Consider the following 22,160-nt stretch of genomic DNA (forward strand, 5'->3'; position numbering starts at 1 on the left):
ACCAAACAGAGTATGTTTGATTAAAGAAATCAAATGACTAAATAAAGGAGATGAAGTCTCTTTCATAGACATAAAATAAGAGGACAATGTGTTTGCCATTATTCACAATGGAAATCTTTTTTTTTCCCTTTGTTTTTGTTAGAGGTATAGGTCTCACTGGTTTCCCTTACCTGTCTTCATTTACCTTACCCAGCCAGCTATTCAGCTGTGAGGGCCCTATAAGCCTGCAGATTAGTCATGTCCAGAAATGGGTACAAAAATAAATGGACTTAGTACCAGTGAGTACAGCCATTATTGGGCCTTTCAGGCACTACCTGATGGCTATTCAGCAATTGGCTTCTACTGTTTTGGTCCAGAATCACTGTTTTTTCTAGCTGTGCTATTATTTTTCTCCATACATATTGTCCACTCTGCTTCTAGTCTCAGCCTTCTTCCACTTCTTGTACCTACTTGAAAATTGAGGTTACTATGGGCTCAATGCACCCTGGCTGCCCAGGATTTACTGCTCCAAATTGTTCATCATCTCCAGCCCATTATTAAAATTCAATCCTACGTTTACTCCTTTTCTGTGTGCAAAAGATGTAAGTTATACTTTAATACTCAAGTTGACAACTCAGGAAAATGGCAAAAGCTTAAACCTTTGTTCCTGCTAAGATAGTCTTAAATTAGATAGTTAGCTGTTTTAGGACTGGGTGACAGGTCACCCACTTCTGTTAATGACATCTGTTGAAGAGCCAGCCACACCTGTTTTTCTCTTGAAGCTAAGAGTTCTAGAAAAGCTTCTTTGTGATTCTGCCTCTGACGACATGGCTTGTAATCCCTGTGATATACTGAAGAGAACATGAGCTTTTGGGTCATATAAATCTGGGTTTAAATCCTGGTCATTTAATGAGCTCTACAGTAGATTGAGAGCATGCACCTAGGAGACAGAATGCTTGGGTTTAAGCCTTTATTTTGCCATCATGGCTGGTTGGCCTTAGCCTTCTGATCTGTACAGTTTGTTCTTCTCAAAGACAGAGATTATAAGAGTCCCTATGACAAAGCTATTAATAAGAATTTAATGGGTTAATGTGCATAAAAGAGGTAGAACTATACCTGGCATATGGTAAGTGCTATGCTACACAATTGTGACCTGCTGTGATTATTAATTATGGCATCAAAACTTTCACCCTGATTGACATTCATAATTAGCTTCCTTATCCTCCCTCAATAAAAGACACACAATACTTCTCCTTATTTCTATGATGGTATCTTTCTTTATTAGATCAGGCCCATTATTGATATTTCTGCTTTCCCATGTGACAGCTGTTTGGGTTCATCTTTCAGGAAGCTGGTGTAGCAGAGGCTCTAAATCCCAATTGACTTGGGTCCTAGCGCTGGCTCTCCCCTTTTCTAGCTCTATAATCTAGGACAAGTCAAATTCTGGAGACTTGGTGCCCTCATTTTAAAAGCAGGGTTTATATACCCACCTTACAGGGTGAGAAGTAAAGGAGAAAATAGATACAATCTCTGGCTTAATTTATTCATTTATTGCCCTTTTTTTGACCTTGATACATAATAAGGACTCCCCTTTCATTCACTCATACTACTCAAAGTATAACTTCCACACCCTTTCCCAAGAATTCTTTTAAATCCCTGAAATCTTATTAGAACTCACCAGTGACTTGTAAGTGTCAAATAAGGTTGTTGTATATTTTTACGTGTCCCCATCTTCCTTACCTCCTCTAAAATCAATCCTTCTAGCCTCCCAGTCTCCAGCTTTTTAACTTTTTCTCCCTCGTGCTTCCTCCACTTTCATATGCTGTAACTTTGTAAAACTTTGGTCTTGTGTAATAAAAAAAAAATGAAAAAGCCAGTTCTATAATTTTAACTCCTTCATTGTAAAGATATTCCAGACAGTTCTGTTTTCAGCCACCTCATTATACTTTTTTGATGTTTATTTATTTATTTTGAGAAAGAGAGGGGTGAAGGAGGGGTAGAGAGAGAGAGGGAGAGAGAGAATTCCAAGCAGGCTCTGCACTGTCAGTGCAGAGCTCCATGTGGGATTCGGTTTCATGAGCTGTGAGATCATGATGTGAGGACAAATCAAGAGTTGGATGCACAACCGGCTCAGCCACCCAGGTGTCTCGCATTACACCTTCTTATGATGATCTCACAGTTTTAATCACAGCTTCCCACCTGTATGATTCCTTTGCCTTGCTTTCTACTCTGATCTTGCTCTGGCATGCTATTCATAATTACAGTCATTTCTAGGGAGGTTCTGTCAGGGTTTATCACCTCTAAACTCATTTCCCTCATAAAAACAAAACAAAAATCCTTTTCTGGGGGGGATAATGGCCTGATTCATGATCAGAAGGAGGAGACAAAGCTAAGATGAGGAACAGATACGAGAGAGATCCTTTGGCAGGAATGGAGATCTATGAAGGTTTCCACAAGACACACAAGAAGAAAGTCTGTCCAGGCACTTAATAGTATCAGTTACTAAGAAAAAGTCCTAGAGAAAGACTAATTTGAAGCCTAGATACCAAACAACTAGGCTTAGAATTCCTTTACCCCTTGGATTACACCACAGATTTTTGATCATTGTCTAAGCATTTAGAAGGCCTTTTACATGCCTGGTTTTTGTTTTTTGTTTTTTGTTTTTTCAGATCATGGCACCATTATCCTTTCTGTCATAAAGATGCAACACCACAGGGCTACCTCTGACTTTGGTTATACTTAGCATTCAGTAGTCATTCAGTGTTAAGCCAGTTATTATTACCTCCAAAGGGTGACCTTAATACATCATATTTCATTCCTGTGTCTCCATCCCAGCCCAAGATTGCACAGTCTCTTGCCTGGACTCTTACTATTATACTACATTAGTTTTCTATTGTTGTATAACGATTTGTCACAAACATATTGTTGTGTAACAACTTGCCACCAGCTTAAGACAACTCATTCATTTATTATCTCCCAGTTTCTGTGGGTCAGGAATCCAAACAAATTAGATGGATTCTCTACTTTGGGTCTCATAATGCTGCATTCAAAGGCTGATTGTGATAAACTATCTGTAAAAAAATAAAATTAAATTAAAAAAATCTGTTAAAAATGTAAAAAAATATAAAAAGCAAAAAAAAAAAACCAAAAACAAAAACAAAAAAACAAAGGCTGATTGTGCTGTGTTCTCATCTGGCTCACCAGAGGTTCAGCAGATTTAATTTCCTTTTGACTATAGAACTGAGGGCCTCAGCTTCTTGCTGGCTCTTTGACTGGAGACTAGCCTTAGTTCCAGTTTATAGAGGCCTCCCATAGTTTTGCCACAAGGATTGTCACCGCGTGGCCATTTACTTCATTAAGCCAGCAAGCAGAATCTATATAGTGTAATGTAATCATGGGAATGAGATCCTCTCACCTTTGCCTTATTCCATTGGTTATATGCAAATCATCCTTCTCTTGCAAAAGGAGGGGGTTATACAAATGCATGAATAGCTGGAGGCAGGAATAATGGTAGGGGGGGAACCACCTGAGAGGCTGTGCACCACAGTCTCCCAGCCAATTATTTTATACCTCACAAATCTATTAGAATAACCCTTCCAGATTTAACTGTATTAAATTCAAGAAGTTACCAAATAAGACTTGAGCACAGATGGAGAAAGTATGTGTCTGTTTGAGAAATCTGACTCCTCAGTATCATAGCAGAATGTCAATAGATACTATCTAAAATAATTGAGTCTTATCAGAGCAGTATAAGAATACTATTTAGTGATTTTAGAGGTAAACACTATGTGTATATCATGATGATGTATGTCATGTCTATCATTATGATGAAACCTAAGAAGTATTAAATTATAATCATTTTATGGTAGGCTTGATCTGATCTAATTGCCCTTATTGAAATTATATTTCCAGTGTCCTCTAATGGTTGGTTTGTTTGTTAATAAATAGAGGTTATTGAAAGATGCTGAAATATGCATAAGATTTTACTTTCAATATTTAAGGAAATACTAGAAAAATATATTTAAAAGTTTAATCTCAGGGTTTGAAGACTTTTATTTCAACTTCCAAATTTATATATGAATCTCATGTATAACATACCTAATAAATCATTGGGAATCCAGCCCAATGACTCTCTGTTAGGTCAGAATGTACTCGACACTCTGTTAGGTCAGAAAATACACAGATGAATAAGAAACTACCTGGGGCGCCTGGGTGGCTTAGTCGGTTAAGAGTCCAGCTTTCGCTTAGGTCATGATCTCGCGGTTCATGAGTTCGAGCCCCGCATTGGGCTCTGTGCTGACAGCCAGCTCAGAGCCTGGAGCCTGTTTCAGAGTCTGTGACTCCCTCTCTCTCTGACCCTCCCCTGCTCATGCTGTCTCTCTCTCTCTCTCTCCCCCCTAGAAATAAATAAAAATATTAAAAAAAAAAAAAGAAACTACCCTGTTCTTTAACTGTTTGAACTGAACTATTTGTCTTCTAAGGTTTATCAGTTCATCCCATGTCTCCTTTCTAGACCCACATGGTAGATTATAGTAGCTTTGAGCTTGGAATTTGGAACCAGGGAAGTGTGGTTACCTCTGCTATGACTAGTTTTGTGAACTTGAACAGATGACTGTAAAATGGAGCACTTGATATCTATCTCTTTGGGATATAATGAAGTGATATCACATGGGTGAAACTAATTAGCACTACATTTGACACATAGTTTTCACTGTTAGTCTTTGTAATAGTAACAGCAATATACATTGATTTCCTTTTTTTTTTAAATATTTTTATTTATTTCTAGGAGAGAGAGAGAGAGACAGAGTGAGCAGGGGAGGATCAGAGAGAGAGGGAGACACAGACTCTGAAATAGGCTCCAGGCTCTGAGCTGGCAGTCAGCACAGAGCCCGACATGGGGCTCGAACCCACGAACTGCGAGATCATGACCTAAGTGAAAGTCGGACGCTTAACTGACTAAGCCACCCAGGCGCCCTGATTTCATTTTTTATCATTTGAAAATGATGGCCATGATTTCCCTAAGAATTAACATCCTCAGTTTCTCATCAGCTATGGTTTCTGTATCCTTCATATTATTGATTAGTCTCCTGTGTATATTTTCCAGTTTATCAATGAGCCTCTTAATCAGCTGAACAGTGTTTTGTATGTAATTTAATTAGATCCAAATTGAGAAGTACTATTTTCTCTTTGATGTTCATTTCCTACCTCAATCAATGCAAAGAATAAAATTAATTTCTTTATAAGACTCATTCCACCGAGACTGAAGTCTGTAAAACCCTAACGTTGTCTCTCCATGGACTACTCTTAAGTTGAATTTCACACTCAGATCTCATCCTGTACTTGTTCTTCTGGCACAATCCTGGGGCATTTTCTTCCCCAAAGACACCATCTTGCTGCCTAGTGTTACAAATTTCTGAGATTCATACAGATACATCTTTTCATCTGTCATGTTTCACAATTATATCAATATTTGTCATTCGTGAACCTGAGAAGAAAGCCAGCTAAATGCTTGACCAATTGCTATGGAATGAAGCTGACAGGATTCAAGAGTAGTTTAGGAATGCTTGAGATAAAGTTTACCTTGTTGACCATTAGGAACAGAAATGGAATTAAGCCTTAAGAATTTGTCACCCAAATAATGTGCAATATCCATTAGGTTTCCAAGCACATGCTAATTGAAAACTTTTCTTTTTACCACTGCTTAATAACAGCATAAATCATGTTACAGTCTATAATAAAATATAGAAGCATTTCTTAAGAATAACTCAGATGTTTCATTAATTCAATCCAGTAGACTTCTCTCTGGTGAGTCTAACTTGATAGATATAATAGAGAATTAAAAAACAAAATAAAACCACATTAGCTATAATGAAGGTTATTACACATAGAATCAGGTTGGTTTATACAGATGGATTAGGAATTTAACTCCGAAGAACTTCTACTTTCACATAAATTCCAAAGATTCCTGGGCAGCATACGAGAGGCTTTCATGTTGATGAACTGTGACATTCCCTAACTCAGTTGTGCTCAACCAGGGGAGATTTTGCCATCCAGTTGGCAATTCCTGGGGACATTTTTCTTTGTCACAACTGGGGAGATGCTTCTAGTGGGTAGGGACCAAGGATGCTGCTAAACTTCCTACAACAACAGCAAAAATTATTTAACACAGAATGTTAGTAGTGCTTAGCTTAAGAGCCCTGGACTAACTCAGTGGGTGTAAAACCTTTCGGAGTTGCAGTGGGTCTCTTTCTCTCCCATTTCCCACATCACTTCAGCCCCTTCCAATGACTTGCTTAAGTTCTAGTTCTTTCCCATTATTTTTGCTCATAAAATATTTGTTTCATGCCTTTTTAAAGAGGCAAAGTATGAAAACTATTCATGGCATGGCCCTCTCAGTGATAACTAATAACATTGTGGATTGTTACAAAACCAATGTTCAAATCATTGCCCTAGTTAGGGAGGGACTTTCCGAAATACCAGAATTTGGGAGAAATTCAGATAGTCAGAATTATTTAGGTCAGCTTTTACATTAAATGGCAGTTTGTCAATAGAGATGCTTAACTTAGCTAATTGATGCGATGCTACGGCTCAACTTTCAATAGTTTATCTGACATGGAGTATAAAATATTGGGAGGTTTAATGCAAAATTATAGTTCATGGGAAATTTGTTTGTACTACCTCATTGTACCTTCTGTAGTGCTTTGTACACAATAGATTCTCAAAGAATGGCTGATTGATAGTGGAAACAGCTGTGTGGTTGAGGCATAAACTATTGACTGGAATACCAGAGCATCTCTGAATTATGTGTTTGTGATTCATGCCCTCCCTGATTCCCCTGTGGAGGCAGAGCTGAAGTGAGCCGTTAGAAGATAGAAGACCTTTAGCTTGCCCGATATAGAGTTCCCTATCCAGAGTTCTTTACCACAACATTTTTAGAATAGATCTTATAGGTGCCCCCCTGCTTTTCATTACAGTATTTTTCTGGCTAAGAATGTAACAAGATTTGGATAATTTTATTTTATAAATACCATTTGGAGAACTAGAGATTTCCTTAGATCTTTATTCTTTTATCTCTCAGAAAAGTTATATTTAAATGACCTGCCCTTGTTGATGATTACACAAACTGCCTAAAAATTCCTTGCCTTCTTGAGATTTTTCCTGAGCACTCTTACTTTTTTTAAAATACTAAGCATTGACGTTATTTAGGAGTAAAAACCCTGTTTTTGGCTCTAAGACTAAAGACACCCCTCCTACAAATATTAGATAATTAAAAGACAAGTGTACCAAAACTTGGACATAAATAAAGCCTTTATTATGTATTATAGATTTTGAGGGTGTTGGGAAGGAATAAAATAACTTTCTTTTTCAAAAAGTGTTTTTGGAGGTGAGCTTTGAAGCAGAACTTGAAATGGAATAGACCAAAAGCGAGTAGTTCTTGCAGTATTTTCTTTTTTTTTTTTTTTCAAAATGATTTTATCTTGGAAAATTTTGAACACATATGAGTAGAGAATGTAATAACCCCCTATTTGCCCATCACCTGAATTCGGTAATTAACACCCTGCCATTCTATGTCAGCTGTTTCCTATTGTTGCTGTTGCTTTGGATATATTTTAAGATAAAGTCAAGACTTCATTTTGCTCCTACATGCCTAACTTAGAACAAATCTCTAAAACTCATGGACATTTTAGTTCATACAGTGATTCCTAGCAGAGTAGTGCAGTGGGAGTATGCTGGGCCCATACAGTGATTCCATTGCCACAACTATCAGAATTGCTAATATTGTCTTGGTATCATCTAATATCTAGAATATATTCAAATTTCCTTGATTATCTTCAAAGCCGATGTTGGTAGGTATATAAATACTAATTAGAATCCGGAGTCTGCATATTTCATTTGGTTGTTAAATCTCTTAAAGCAACATTTACTTTGATTAATGTTTAGTCTTATTTTCAAGCTTGAAGAACTACACAAAACACCTAATACTATTTGGCCCAAATACTCTTTCCTCAGTCAGTTATGCTATGTGGGGAGGGAGAAGGGAGAGAGTCATCTTGCTATCCAAATAGAAATTCCTACTGTATCTATCTGTAATGTGCCCTGGTGTTTTCATTTTAGTATCTGTTACTTTGGTGAACTTGACATGTGTGAAGTACATTATGGGATCTAGTAGCAATCGGTTACTTAAAATATTCTTTAGGTCGAGAGCCTTGAAGGGGCTGTTTAAAAGCTATTACCATGCTGTTCTGTTCTTGTCTTTAACTTCACTGATTATAAATAAAATAACATTATTGATGTATCAAGCAGGCTTGCAGGCCTCTCACACCTCATATACAAATGAGAACACACAGATAAGGAAGCCAAACATATTTTAATAAGGCAGTATGCCTAAAACACTTAGTTTTGAGGGTGCACAGTTTTAAAATAGTCTAGTTATGAAACCTTTGTATGAGGATGTCGAATTTCACAATAAAGTAACTCCAATCAGAAACAAGTATCTCCTTCATTCCAAATTATGGCATTGATCTCTTAAGATAATTGAGTGATCAGAATGTGTTAAAATGCTGCAGGAATTTAGTAGCTTTAGAATGAAATCTGGGAATGTAATGGAGACAGTAGTCATGGAAATAATATTATCTTTTTGAAAAGTGTGATTCCAAAGTTACTAGGTTTTTTAACTAAATACTTGAGTGAAGTCATTAAGTGTAACTATTACAAATGGTCATGGTAAATGTCTGCCCTTAATTACAGTATATAAATGATCCCATGGCTCCAGAAACTGTGAACATAGTAGAGTCAATGGCAGAATTATTTGAGGGTTCAGCAGAGATATCTTCAGACCTGTACTCGCTAGCTTCAGCTATATACAACAGTCATCCACATAACTTTCCTGCGAGGAATAGAGCTGAAGACCAGCATTCAGCAGTTGGTAGGTACAATTTTTATGTTCACTGAAGCATATTCAACCCCCCAGTACTAGCTAGCACAGATATGAACCTTAGCTTAGAGTTCAACAGAATTATTAATGGCTGTGGAGTCAGATTTTTTTCTTTTTTAACTGTTGGATAACCTCATGCAGCAAATGGATATGCCACACAGGCAGGAGCTGGCCCCTCCTAACCCATTTGACCTTCCTCCTAGAGAAAGTAGCACCCTAGAGTCTCTGGCCAAGCTGCATAGACAATCAGTTATTACAGTTGCCAAAGCAGGTGTGATGGGGAGGGATTAACATATCTTCAAATCATTTACAGGCCTCACACTCTCTGCAGCTTTTGACTAATAGGTTTTCAAATGTCACTAAAGGTAAATAGGTCACAAAGTTACAACCTAGTGCATGGGGTGATAAACAGGTGTAGGTGACCCCAATGACGTGGTGATGTCATTAGTATATACACTTGCTTTTCAGGGTCAATGGATCTTATTGTTTCTAAAAGAAGAATGTCATACATAGCAAATTAAAAATACTTGGTTATACAACACAGATCTAAATGACTCTGGTCATTCTAAAATACTAAGTTAGAAGAACATTTTTTTCATTCCTTTTTTCTGATTTAGTTGTTGTTTCATTCCAAATTAGAAGTGCTATTTTATTGATGGTAGAATTAGTCAAAAATATCACATTACATTCAATATGTGTTTTTTTTCATTTACTGATCCATTTTATTCCTGTGCAAAGACGAGCCACACTTTTTAGTGTTTAAGAGGCCTACAATTTCTGATACAGATATTTCCTTTAGTACTTTGTTTGGCCTAATTTTTATTTAACATTATTGGAATCACAGGTTCTTAATAAAAAAAATAACATTATTAGTAATCCTTATTCAGACATATTTATGTGTCAGTTACCCAAGCATGCTTGCTTTAAAACTCCATGGGCTTTAATACAGGTATGGTGATTTTTGAGTCCAAATTAAAGTCTCATTTCTATAACATTCACAATGCAACATAGCATTGACTTATAACATTTTAATTTGATATATTACCTAGTCTTTCATTTAATAAAATTGCTAGCCCATCCCTTTAAGAAGGTTATATTGTCTTAAAACATTAATTTCACATTCCAGATGTATTTATTATTAATTATGCATGTTTATTATTTATACATATTTTTTATTATTTCATATGAATGAGTACATGGAGAAATGAATGGTGAATGTGAAATCAAGTTTAAGATTTCACTGTGAAGAAAAATAGTTTTGATCATGAGGTTTTTTTTTAACACATTTCAAATAGGAATGGCAAGGAATCTATATATCACTGACATCACTGCTGAGCAGCTGTCATATGTTATCAGGAGACTTGTACCTTTCACTGAGCACATGATTAGTGTATCTGCTTTCACCATCATGGGAGAAGGACCACCAACGGTTCTTAATGTTAGGACACGTGAGCAAGGTAAGAATGCATTTCCTTTGAAATAGTTACTTTTTTACATTATAATACTATTTTATTTTATTCACATTAATTGTTCATTCTTCTTTACAAGTGCCAAGCTCCATTCAAATTATAAACTATAAAAATATTAGTTCTTCATCTATTTTGTTATATTGGGATCCTCCAGAATATCCCAATGGAAAAATAACTCATTATACAATTTATGCAATGGAACTGGATACAAACAGAGCATTCCAGATGACCACTACAGATAACAGCTTTCTCATAACAGGTAGAAGAATCTTTTTTAAAACATTTCTGTTCTGACGAAAATATGCATCTCTTTCTGCCTTAACACTGCAGGACACAGGCTGCATCATTTCAGACTTGGTTATGCTGGGCAGCCATGGATATCTTGAAAAATATGTGCATAAATAACTTGATTAAATGGTTTCCTTTATCTGTATTTATCTGCAAAGAAATGACATCATCAGATTACAAGTATCATTGGTATATATCTAACACAGGGAACTTTATATCTGGTACATTGAAATAGAGTGTTATAAGCTTGAATGAATGAATGTGAAAATCCGTGAAAGGAACTCAGCTGACCTGGTGTTTGTGCCAAGTCAACACAATCCTTGCAATGTGCCAAAAATAATTTTTTCAGCTTCAGGTAATTGCCCTAATATTCCAGAAAGAACTCAAATATCCTCAACATGGAAATACCCTCAAGCCCAAGGAGTTTTGGAATAATGGGATTTTTATTATATTTTTATTTAGATTAATTTTTTAATTATTTTTATTTTTCCTTATTATATTATAAGGAAACTGACTTGGAAAGCCAGCCTCCCAAATAAATTATTTTCACTAATCCTATGTCAAATGGTCCTAAAGTAAGAATGTTATTTAACAATCTTTAAACAAATTACCTGTTGTCATTATAGGGTTGAAGAAATACACAAAATATAAAATGAGAGTGGCTGCCTCAACCCATGTTGGAGAAAGTTCTTTGTCTGAAGAAAATGACATCTTTGTGAGGACTCCAGAAGATGGTAAGAATATCAGGTGCAATTTTAATAAAAAGTAGCAAGTGGTATTGCATGCTTATTGCCTTCTATCTCATGCTGCCTTTAGTGTCTAAAGCAATAAGCATGAAAAAATACATGTATTTAAAATTTTGTTTTCATCCTCCAGAACCAGAATCATCACCTCAAGATGTTAAAGTTATTGATGTTAATGCAAGTGAAATAAATTTGAAGTGGTCACCTCCTGAGAAACCCAATGGGATTATTGTTGCTTATGAAGTGCTCTATAAAAATAGGGATACCTTGTTTATGAAGAACACCTCAACCACAGACATAATTCTAAAGGACTTAAAACCTTACACCCTCTATAACATCTCTGTCAGGTCGTATACCAGATTTGGTCATGGCAATCAGTTATCTCCTTTACTCTCTGTAAGGACTTCTGAGACTGGTAAGTTTTTTGCTTGTTGTTTAATAATACATAGTAATGAAATAAACATGGCTGACAATTGTCATATTGTCTATATTTTAAATAACATAAAATTTCTTATTCTTTTTTTGTACAACCCAGAAATTTATCTTTTTTTTTTTTTTTCTGGTAAAGTATGGGAAAAGGTTTACTGTATACTTTTTAAAATTTTTAACATTTATTTATTTTTGAGAGACAGAGAGAGACAGAGCATGATTGGGGGAGGAATGGAGAGAGAGGGAGACACAGAATCCAAAGCAGGCTCCAGGCTCTGAGCTGTCAGCACAGAGCCTTATATGGGACTCGAACCTATGGGACTCGAACCTATGATGACCTGAGCTGAAGTTGGAGGCTTAACCGACTGAGCCATTCAGGTGCACCCCCCCACTACTGTGTAAAATTTTAAAGTCTGATATACATATACAGGAACTCCAAAATAGTATCAGTGAGTTCTTCAAATGAAAGACCTTGAGAAACCAAATATTCTTACCTATAAAATTGGAGCTGAATAACCACATGCTTTCAAATTAGGTAAAAGCAGAGACACACTCAAAAGAGTAGATTCCTCTAGTCCAATGAGGTATGTATATAGAAAGAGGTGCAGAGTGGGAGCACAGAACATGCATGCCTGGTTAAGCCTGAGGCAGGAGGTAGCATTTGACCTGGATCTTACCCTGGAATAGGGTAGAATGGATGTTATCAAAGTCATTGGGCTGGTGGGGAGAGGAATATCCCTTCTAAAGGAAATCATGGAAGCAAGAATTATGCACTTGTGTTTCAGTTTCAGTGATGGAAGTACAAATAGCATAAAGAAAAGATATTTTGCCTAATGATCTTAGTTTATTGTTTATTTTATGTTTATAATCATATATTGGAGCATCACTCTTAAGCCAATTCTGTAATTTATGCTGAGAATTAATAACTAAGTGTAAAGTTACTGTTTTATTCCTACTTTTAATAAATTAAATATTTATTGAATAGCTTCTCGCTGAACCATGTAGAATTACTATTCCTATCGGTCATAAATGGCCAAATACCAGCAATTTCACATGGTTCATCTAGATGCTATATGTGCGGCCCTGTCTCTGACCTTGAGGATCTAGGTACCTAGTAAAGCAACTTATCTTTGACCACGAGTACCTTTTGACACTGGTCACTGAAATTAATAAAATGAGATGACACAAAAGAGCCCATAGAGAATGACAATAGTTGTAATTGCAAAAATTAAAGAGTAATGAAAGGAACATTTTATAGCTTTAAGAGTTATCCCTTAAGATGAGATCTAACGGATGTTAAACTGTATACGGGCATGTTTCATTGCTTTTATTAAAGGTATTGTACCTAAAGTAAGTGTTTTTGTAAGAAAAAAAATCTCTTTACCTGATCTAGCTTTATTTTACACTGGGTCAAGGAAAGAAACAAGCATATTTTAAACACCTACAAAATGCATTGGGTTCTGTTATTGGCTTTTACCTTTTTAATTCTAGAATAAAGCATTAAGATATTATTTAATGAAAAACAGGTCTGAGAGGTTCATCCCTCAATAAATATTCAAAAAATATTTGCAATATGTCAAGCCCTACTGGGAATATGGCACTGTAAAGGAAACTGAATTTCTAACCCCCTAAAGTTAAAATCAACTGGTAGATATTTAATTGCTTAAGGTCACCCAGCTGGTAAGTGATAAGCTGGAATTGGAACCCAAATTCATCAGACTATTTCCTGTCACAGTACAATCTGTTTTAGAAGCCATCAGCAAAGTTGATAAAATATAAAATATATCTAAGATCTCTGTTAACTGTTGGCAGTGATATTTTGCTTCTTGGGCTCTGCACAGTACAAGGAAGGAAAGTAAGAGCTCTCAAAGTGACTGTTATGATATGAAATAACCACTAGGTGCACGAATGCTTATCAAATACTTCACTACTTAAATGCTCACAGCATCAAGAATACCTTATCTTAATGATTATCTATAGAATAATCTTTTGTTGTTTTTTGCTAGTTACTGCACACTTGCAATCTTTTACTTAGTATTAGAAAATTAATTACACTTTCATTTTATTATCTGTGGTATGAGCTTAATTCTAAGGCAGGGATAATAACCCTTAAGTGATTGTAAGAATTTATCTTGACGTGTAATTAAAAATGAGAATATTAGTTTTAGAAGATGTCTTAGAAAATACGCAGAACCCTTTATTTTATAGATCTAGAAATACTTGAGTGAAATGACTCAAAAATCAGAGTAAATAAGAAATAATGTTGGGAGTTGGAGATAAGCGTCCTGAGTGAGTGAGAAAAATAAAGAAGGAAATAACTTATACGAGGGCTCACTAACTCACCCATTTGGGTGGCTATAGGGTCATTTTGACGCTAAGACTCTTCAGAAGCAAAACAGGCCTAATAATAGGGATAGTGTTCAATGTCCATACTTCTCATTTCTAGCTCTCTGATCTGAGGGTACTCTCAATGTCTTTGCATTCTTCATCTAAATGGAAATGGTGGGCAATGAAGTCTACATTAGTGACTTTTCCTTCAGTATGTTTGCTACACCAGTTTTAGCTCTTTTTGCATAAGAGGAAGCTCTATAGGGCAGAGGGAAGCTCATCGGTGGGGCTAAGAGCTGAGTGTATTTGCATAAGAGGAAGCTCGAATTTTGAGTAGTCTCAAGGTGTCATTTGAAGCAAGATGTACTCAAGAACAACTGTCTATCTCTTCCCAGGGCTTTCTATTCTTATTAAATAAAATAAATTCATCCTCTACTCATCTTATAAAAAACAAGAGCCCACTTTTCAATATTATTCCATGAGAAATTGAGGGATGTAGTTAGTAATGTGTTAATGCTGCTTGTTACAAATCAATAATTTGTTCACACGCCTCTTTTGACTGGGGAGTTTACTAATGCCTAGAAGTAAACTACTCTTGTATTCAAGCAGAAAGTTCAATAGAAGTTTGATCTCATGAGTGTGTGTGTGAGCATAGAATGTGTAGTTGACAAACAAATGAGATCAATTCATATTTTTTCTCATTTAGAGTTCAATAATCACATAAAGAACTTTAAGTACTTATACAAATTACCTTTAGAGGTTCTCTGTATATTATCTTTTATTTTTAAGATATAACTTTCTTTATACTAAACCTTTACCAAAATGCCTTGAGTATGTCTGATTTGGGATAACAACCACTAGTAGATAGTAACTTACATATTGATCAAAATTTTGTATAGGTCTCTATAAATTTACTTAATGAATAGCGTTTAAAAGTTTTTCTACATATTATTAAAACTGTGTATGCCAAACAACAATCTTTAGGCACACTCCAGGTAACTTCTCACTTCCTCTTTTAGGATTATTGTGAACAAAGTTATTTTTTATTTTTATTTTTAAATAGATTTAGCATATCCCAACTGCTTGTAACAATTGCTTTTTATTCATGAATTCTATATTTTACACAATACTTCTCCAATTGGACACACTGTGGTCATTCAGAAAACTCTTAAGTGCATCATTACGCTCCCAAATCAGTAAGTCATCAAGTCTGTCTTTTTTATTTTCCCTGAACCCAGCACTGGTTATCCCCTAAGGATACATGAATAAAAATGTAAAGGATATCAGCCTGGGGTCAGGGATACATATTTATATTCTGACTCTTGGTGATAGGCACACAGCTCCAGCGGGACAACTTAGCAAATTCCAGTGAGAATTTTTCAAAATCAGAAATTATACTGAGTTATAAAGTTCAAGCATAGCATTACTCATTCCTTTTTTCCTTGCAATTAAAGAGCTTTTCAGTTCAATCTTGTTTTGCTTAGCTTTGAATTTCTGTCTTGTTTTTAAATATGTTTTATGTCCTGTTGAACATATTTATTTATTCCCTGAACAGGTTTTTGTGGATTCCATATCATATACATTGTAGACATAGCAGTGAATAAGACAAAATCCCTACTTTCTTGGAATTTAACATTCTAGGAATTTCACAGTAAATAAAAACTATATATGACTTTGGTACCAGTATATTCTAGGAAGAAAAGAAAATCAGGGAAAGAAGAGAGAGTTATTGATTAGTAAGCAGGCTATCTGAGGTAGAGGACTGGGAGAAACCCTGTCCAAAGAAACTATATATGCCGGGAGACATAACAATCTATAGGAGTAAACTAGATGAGAATGAGGAAGATAAGTGCTCCAGAAGGAAGAACAGCAATAGCCAAGTTCCTAAAGTGGAAAGATACTGTATGCAGTTGAGGGAGAGCAGAGCCTTTCTTTCCTTGGAGTAGTCTGAGTTATGGGGAGAGATTAGCAGATGAGAAGAGACAGCCTGGCAAAGGTGGACTGTGCAAATTTTGGGGTGTCATTGTAAGAGGCTTGGCGTTTAGTTGTAATGGGTAGCTATTGAAGAATTATGACAAGAACATGATATGATTTGCAGTTTGGAAGATCATTGCTGGATGTTGGATTTGGGAGTAAAGAAAAAAATCAGGATTAATTACTAGGTATTTGGTTGGAATATCTGGGTGAATGGTGCTATTGTAGTATTACTTACCACAACACTCAGGATTTGTTGTCTCATGGCTTCGAAGAATGAAGAGAAGGACACAAAATGAGCAGCAGGCAAAAGTTTATTAGAGTATAAGATTAGAAAGAAAGAATAGTATGAAAGTTCTCTTTACTGAGAGGGGACATTCGAAAGTGAATGCCTGCAACTATAGGCAAGGGTCCTTGTTTTATAAGGTTCTGGTCACCAGCCCCCCGCCCCCCCCCCCCCCCCCCCTTTCCACTTGTTCCTTCTCAGGTTCCACCTTTATTGGCTTAATAGTTCTAGGTGCCGGGATGTACTTTCCTGATTGGCTCATTTCCATTGTATGAGGGGTGATCTATGGCCATACCATTCATTTGGGTCATAGATTTTATGGTCTACTACTTGTTTTTAGTCAAGTCTTTTGTCGGATTCCTGAGGGAAAGTGAGGGAGAGTAGGTGATGTCTGTTACATAGAGGAACCTTATGCCCGAGGAGGCTTGCTAGTAGGTTTCGGAAAATGCCTAACTAAAGTGAGATTAAGACAGAATGATAGATTTTAAAAGGGGAGAAAATGAGTAAAGGCAGATTTTGAGGAATTTTGATGTGAAATAGAGGCCAAAATGGAGCAATAGTTGAGAGAACAAAGAGAATCTTTTGCTTTGTCTTTTGTCTTTTTTTTCTTTTGCTGTGATATAATGTGTGTGTTTTCACATGTATACAATATAGGGATAATTCAACAAAGAGAGAAAGATCAATTAACACAAAAGAGAGGGAATAACTTCAATTCTAAAGTCTCAGACTAGATAGAATAGAATCTAATCTAGCACAGAAGTGGAGGGCTAGGCAAATATCTATTAACTGATGAATGTATAAAGAAGTGATATATATACATATACACACATTCAGTGGAATATTACTCACCCATCAAAAAGAATGAAATCTTACCATTTGTAGTGACGTGGATGGAGCCAGAGAGTATTATGCTAGGTGAAATAAGTCAGCGAAAGACAAATACCATATGATTGTAGTCATATGTGGAATTAAAGAAACAAAACAGATGAACATGGGGAGGGGTGGGAAGAGAGAGAGGGGCAAACCAGAAAACAGACTTTTAATTATAGAGAACAAACTGAAGGTTACTGTAGGGGAAATGTGGGAGGATGGTATAAATGGGTGATGGGTATTAAGGAAGACATTGGGTATTGTATGTAAGTGATGAATCACTAAATTCTACTCCTGAAACTAATATTACGCTGTATGTTAACAAACTGGAATTTAAATAAAAAAGAAATGCAGGGCTAGGACTTTGAAGGGAGTAAGAGAAGGTAATTAAAGGAAAATTGATGGTAGGAAGATAGTGCAGTTCTTTTCTGAGTGTTCTTATTTTTTCAATGAAGTGAGAAGCAAGTTTATCAGCTTTGAATAAGAAAGAGGGATATTGGATGATGGTGGACAGAAAAGATGGTGAAAACATATGTAGCAGAGGGGAGACTAGACTAAAGTAAAATATAGGTTGACGGGCAGTGGAAAAATTCATTTGATATTTGAGGTTTAAATTTATTTTATTTTTAAAAATGTTTTATTTATTTTTGAGAGAGAGATAGAGACAGCATGAGTAGGGGAGAGTCAGAGAGACTCAGAATCTCAGGGAGACACAGAATCCAAAGACAGGCTCCAGGCTCTGAGCTACCTGTCAGCACAGAGCCCGATGCAAGGCTCAAACCCACGAACCATGAGATCATGACCTGAGCTGAAGTTGGATGCTCAACCGACTGAGCCACCCAGGTGCTCCTTGAGGTTTAAATTTAAATAAAGCTAGTTAGCATGGAATTTTGTTTTGTTTAGATATTTTCAGCTGTTCATTGCAGATATGGAACTAGCACTGAGATTGTTTTAACCCAAATTGGAATTTTGCTGGAAAGCAAGATAGAGAAAGGAGTTGATGGAAATTGCTAGTGACTGTTTTTAGTGGCAAATGATGGGCTCTTGCCTGAGTAAGAAGAGGGATGAGGACATAAGGGAGATGATGAGCCATGAGGATTGGATAAGAGTTAAAGAATTTTCGGAGGGTCAGTACAAAAGTCAGTAAACTGGAAAGACAGGAGGTGTTACCAAAGAAAGGAACACTGGTAATAACAAGGTCTCAGGTATTGGCCAAAATGCTAGTGGTTAAAGTAAGGTAGAGGAAAAATTGGAATTACGGAGATCAAGGGATACAGAATCCAGGGAATTGGAAAGATCATTTGCATTGATGTTGACATCTTTTAAGACTGGTAGAAAGTCCAGTCATCTCAGTGATAATTTTTTTTTCTTTTTTTAAAAGATTTAATTTTTAATCCAGTTAGTTAACATAAAATGTTATATTAGTTTCAGGTGTGCAATATGGTGATCCAACAATTCCATACATCACCCAGTGCTCGTCATGACACGTGCACTCCTTAATCCCCATCACCTATTTAACCCATCCCCCTCCCCTCCTTCCCTCTTAGGTGATAAAAGTTTTGAGATGTTTGAAGAAGTGGCATGGTATCACTAGATGACTGTCTTAAGGAAGGTGGCACCAAGGGGTAGCATAATAGTTCTTTGGAAGAAGGAAGGAGAAATGATCTGGATATGGTGAAGATGAGCAATAAATACATTTACTCAACTCCCAGGTTCTATGGTTATAGGGATTGTAGGAGAAAAACGAATGACTACCTATTACCCAAGAGTGCTAAGATATTATGTTCTAAGCAGGTCCAAGATTTCTCTTAGAGACAGAGGTTGAGAAAGCATTCAGAGTAGTTTTTGAGGGTTTTTCTCAGTGTAATTAGTTGTCTTGGGAAGGTACTAGCGATTTTGAGTGTATGCAAAAGGACTATATTGTGAACTATATTGCTACATTAAACTATGTATTGAATTATAATTCTTCCCAAAGTCTTAGAAATATCAACATTTTCTGTCAGTTTTTCCTCTTTTTTTAAAATGTTTTATTTATTTTTGAGAGAGAGTATGAGCAGGGGGGGTGCAGGGAGAGAGGGAGACACAGAATCTGAAGCAGGCTCCAGGCTCTGAGCCTTCAGCACAGAGCCTGATGCAGATCTTGAACCCACAGACTGTGAGATCATGACCTGAGCTGAAGTCAGACGCTTAACCAACTGAGCCACCCAGGCATCCCTGTCAGTTTTTCCTCTTAAGAGTGCCTTAGATGCAATACACTTTATAACAGGTAACAGCTGGGAACAGGTGGTATTGCATCTACATTTTCAAGGCTTTTGAATTTTATTTTTCTACCTCATTAAATTTATTAGTTGTAACTTTTATATCGATTATATTTTGAGTGCCAATAAACAGGTTCAATTCTTTCTTTTGAAATGAATACTCTTTTTTTTAAAAAAAAGTTTATTTTGAGAGAGAGAGAGAGAGAGAGAAGAGAGAGAGAGACAACAAGTTGGGGAGGGGCGAGGGTGGGGGCAGAAGATTCAAAGTGGGTTTTGGCTGACAGCAGAAAGTCCAATGTGGAGCTCAAACCCACGACCATGAGATTATGACCTGAGCAGAAGTCAAATAGTTAAACAACCAAGCCACCCCAGGTTTCCCTGAAAGGAAATACTCTTATAATAAGACTTTATAATGGTAATAATGTTTACATAGTTCATATTGTTTAACCCTTCATATTAGTTATTATCGTTACTATTCCCATGCAGGCAATTTTTAAACCATTATCTTTGCAGCTATGGTCTTTCCTCTCCAGGAAATATTTTATTTTGGCCTAAAATGCATTTTTTATAATTTATTCATTGAGGATTTTTTGGTTTTGACTGTCTGAATATGTTTTTATTTGCTCTTGTTCATTTTTCTGGGGATAGAATTTAGTTGTTTTTCAGTTGAGGTCAATTGTCAGTCTAATTGTCATTCATATGTCAATGATCTGATCTGTTTTGTTTTCTGATGCTGTTAAGATCTTCTCTTCTTTGGTGTTTGTGGTTTTACAATATGTGTTTAAATATGATTGGTTTAAAATATATTCCTGCTTGGAACTTATTGAGATTTCTTGACCTGAACTTTGATATCTTTCAGCAGTTTTGAAAATCTCAGACATTACCTTTTAAATATTTCTTCTTCCTCCTCCTTTCTGTTATCTATCTTAAACTCCTTCTGTATATGCTCCATGTCTCTTATGTGCTATTTTATATATTCCATATTTTTTCCTCTAAGCTCCATTGTTGATAATTTCTCAATACTGTCGTTCTTTTCACTAAATTTCTATCTCTATCTAATATGCTCTTTTATACATCAAAATAATTTAATTTCAGTTATTTTGTTTTTCTATTGTAGAAGGCCTATCTGGTTCTCTTTCAGATCTGCTTGGCTATATGTATCATTTATTATTATCTAAAGAATAAATCATTCTTTGCTCATATTTTCAAATCTGTTTGATCTCTTGACATACATTAAACATTCATATTTTTATTTTTTGGTAATATCAATATCTGAAGTCTTTTGAAGTCTGTGTGTGTGTCTAAGAGAAAGAGAGAGAGAGAGAGGCTTTTTTTTCTGTTTTCTTTGCTGTCTTTATTGGTGCCTAATTTGCTATCAGTCAGCACATTTTCCTTGAAACTTATCTGTGATAGATTTATGTGGCCTGCATTGAAGTTAAGTTAGTTCCTTCTGAAAGGATTTATGTTTGCTTCTATTAGTTGCTTTTGAATAATAGCAACTCAGGATTGCAGATTCATTTAAATTTAAATTCTGAAATGAAGGTTTTTTTCAGGCTATATAGGTAGCATGGATTTGAGCCACAGAGACATAGGAATAGGCATATTCCCAATAGTCCCAAAACTGCATAATTTTTCTTTCTTTTTCACGTCTTCATCCAGAGAGCAGTGAGAAAATAATGTCCTCTTTTGCATGGTGGGTTTACTTCTCACTCCCCCTTCCCTGTGGGTGAGCACACCACACTGCACAAGAGCCACAGCTACCACTCACTCACACTGAATTCTGTGGTACTCTGCAGAAGAATTCAAGGTCCCCCTTGAATTGTCCAGTAAAATGGTTGAAATTGCATTCTTTTGGTTTTCCAAAGGGATATTCCTTTGACTTATGCAGGGATATCCCTTACTCTTCTTCTGGCCCAAGTCTTTCAGTTCTTTATCTGGCACTCCACACAACTGTTAATGCAAAGACTCGGCTTCACCAGGATTGACCAGTACCCTCCGAGACAAAGCTGGTGTTAGTACCAGCTTCCATTTCAGGATACCTACTTTGTGTTTTTTGTGTAATTTTTTTGCTTTTGATTTTTGGTCACCACAGATTTCCAGTTTTCTTGTCAAATCTGAGATTCCTTTAAATAAAAGTTTGTTTTAATTTTATGAAGGGTTTTAATTGTTTTAATTAAGAGAGTCATTCAGCGTAGAGTATCTATTTCAATATTGACCAGAATCAGAGTCGCACATGTAGTATTAGTATTTGGACATATGTAGAGAACCCTTTTGTGACCATTGCATTCAATACAATAAGAACATTAGTAGGTGGATACGTCAAGCTAGTATTTTATTTAATGATATCCTGTATCCTTAGGAGACTGGTTTCCTGCAAGATCATAATGTGCAACATTATACTTAGGAGGGATTCCTTGCCTTGTCATACATCTTATTGTATACAAAAACTAATTATTAACTTTTTATATATTATTATTATTAATGAAAGGCAGAATTGATTTTCAGGTGTTTTTCAGTTTTTTTCCACTTATGTGATCTGCAGTGATAGCTTAATAACATCTCAAATATTTTAATAAAAATATCATTTAAGGGCACCTGGGT

General features: G+C 35.9%; 1 protein-coding gene across 1 annotated transcript in view; it reads left to right on the plus strand.

Moving 5' to 3' along the window:
* The window catches only part of PTPRQ (protein tyrosine phosphatase receptor type Q), a 191,694-nt gene that overhangs the window by 19,661 nt on the left and 149,873 nt on the right, over window positions 1–22,160 (plus strand). Inside the window, exons 10-14 of the mRNA XM_039235567.1 lie at window positions 8,728–8,905; window positions 10,210–10,371; window positions 10,463–10,642; window positions 11,298–11,405; window positions 11,548–11,829. Of these exons, the coding sequence (XP_039091498.1) occupies window positions 8,728–8,905; window positions 10,210–10,371; window positions 10,463–10,642; window positions 11,298–11,405; window positions 11,548–11,829 (910 nt within the window). The remainder of the gene's footprint in view (window positions 1–8,727; window positions 8,906–10,209; window positions 10,372–10,462; window positions 10,643–11,297; window positions 11,406–11,547; window positions 11,830–22,160) is intronic.

This window comes from Hyaena hyaena, unplaced genomic scaffold (assembly GCF_003009895.1).
Source record: "Hyaena hyaena isolate Hyena2069 unplaced genomic scaffold, ASM300989v1 scaffold_99, whole genome shotgun sequence".
In the NCBI taxonomy this organism is placed as follows: domain Eukaryota; kingdom Metazoa; phylum Chordata; class Mammalia; order Carnivora; family Hyaenidae; genus Hyaena; species Hyaena hyaena.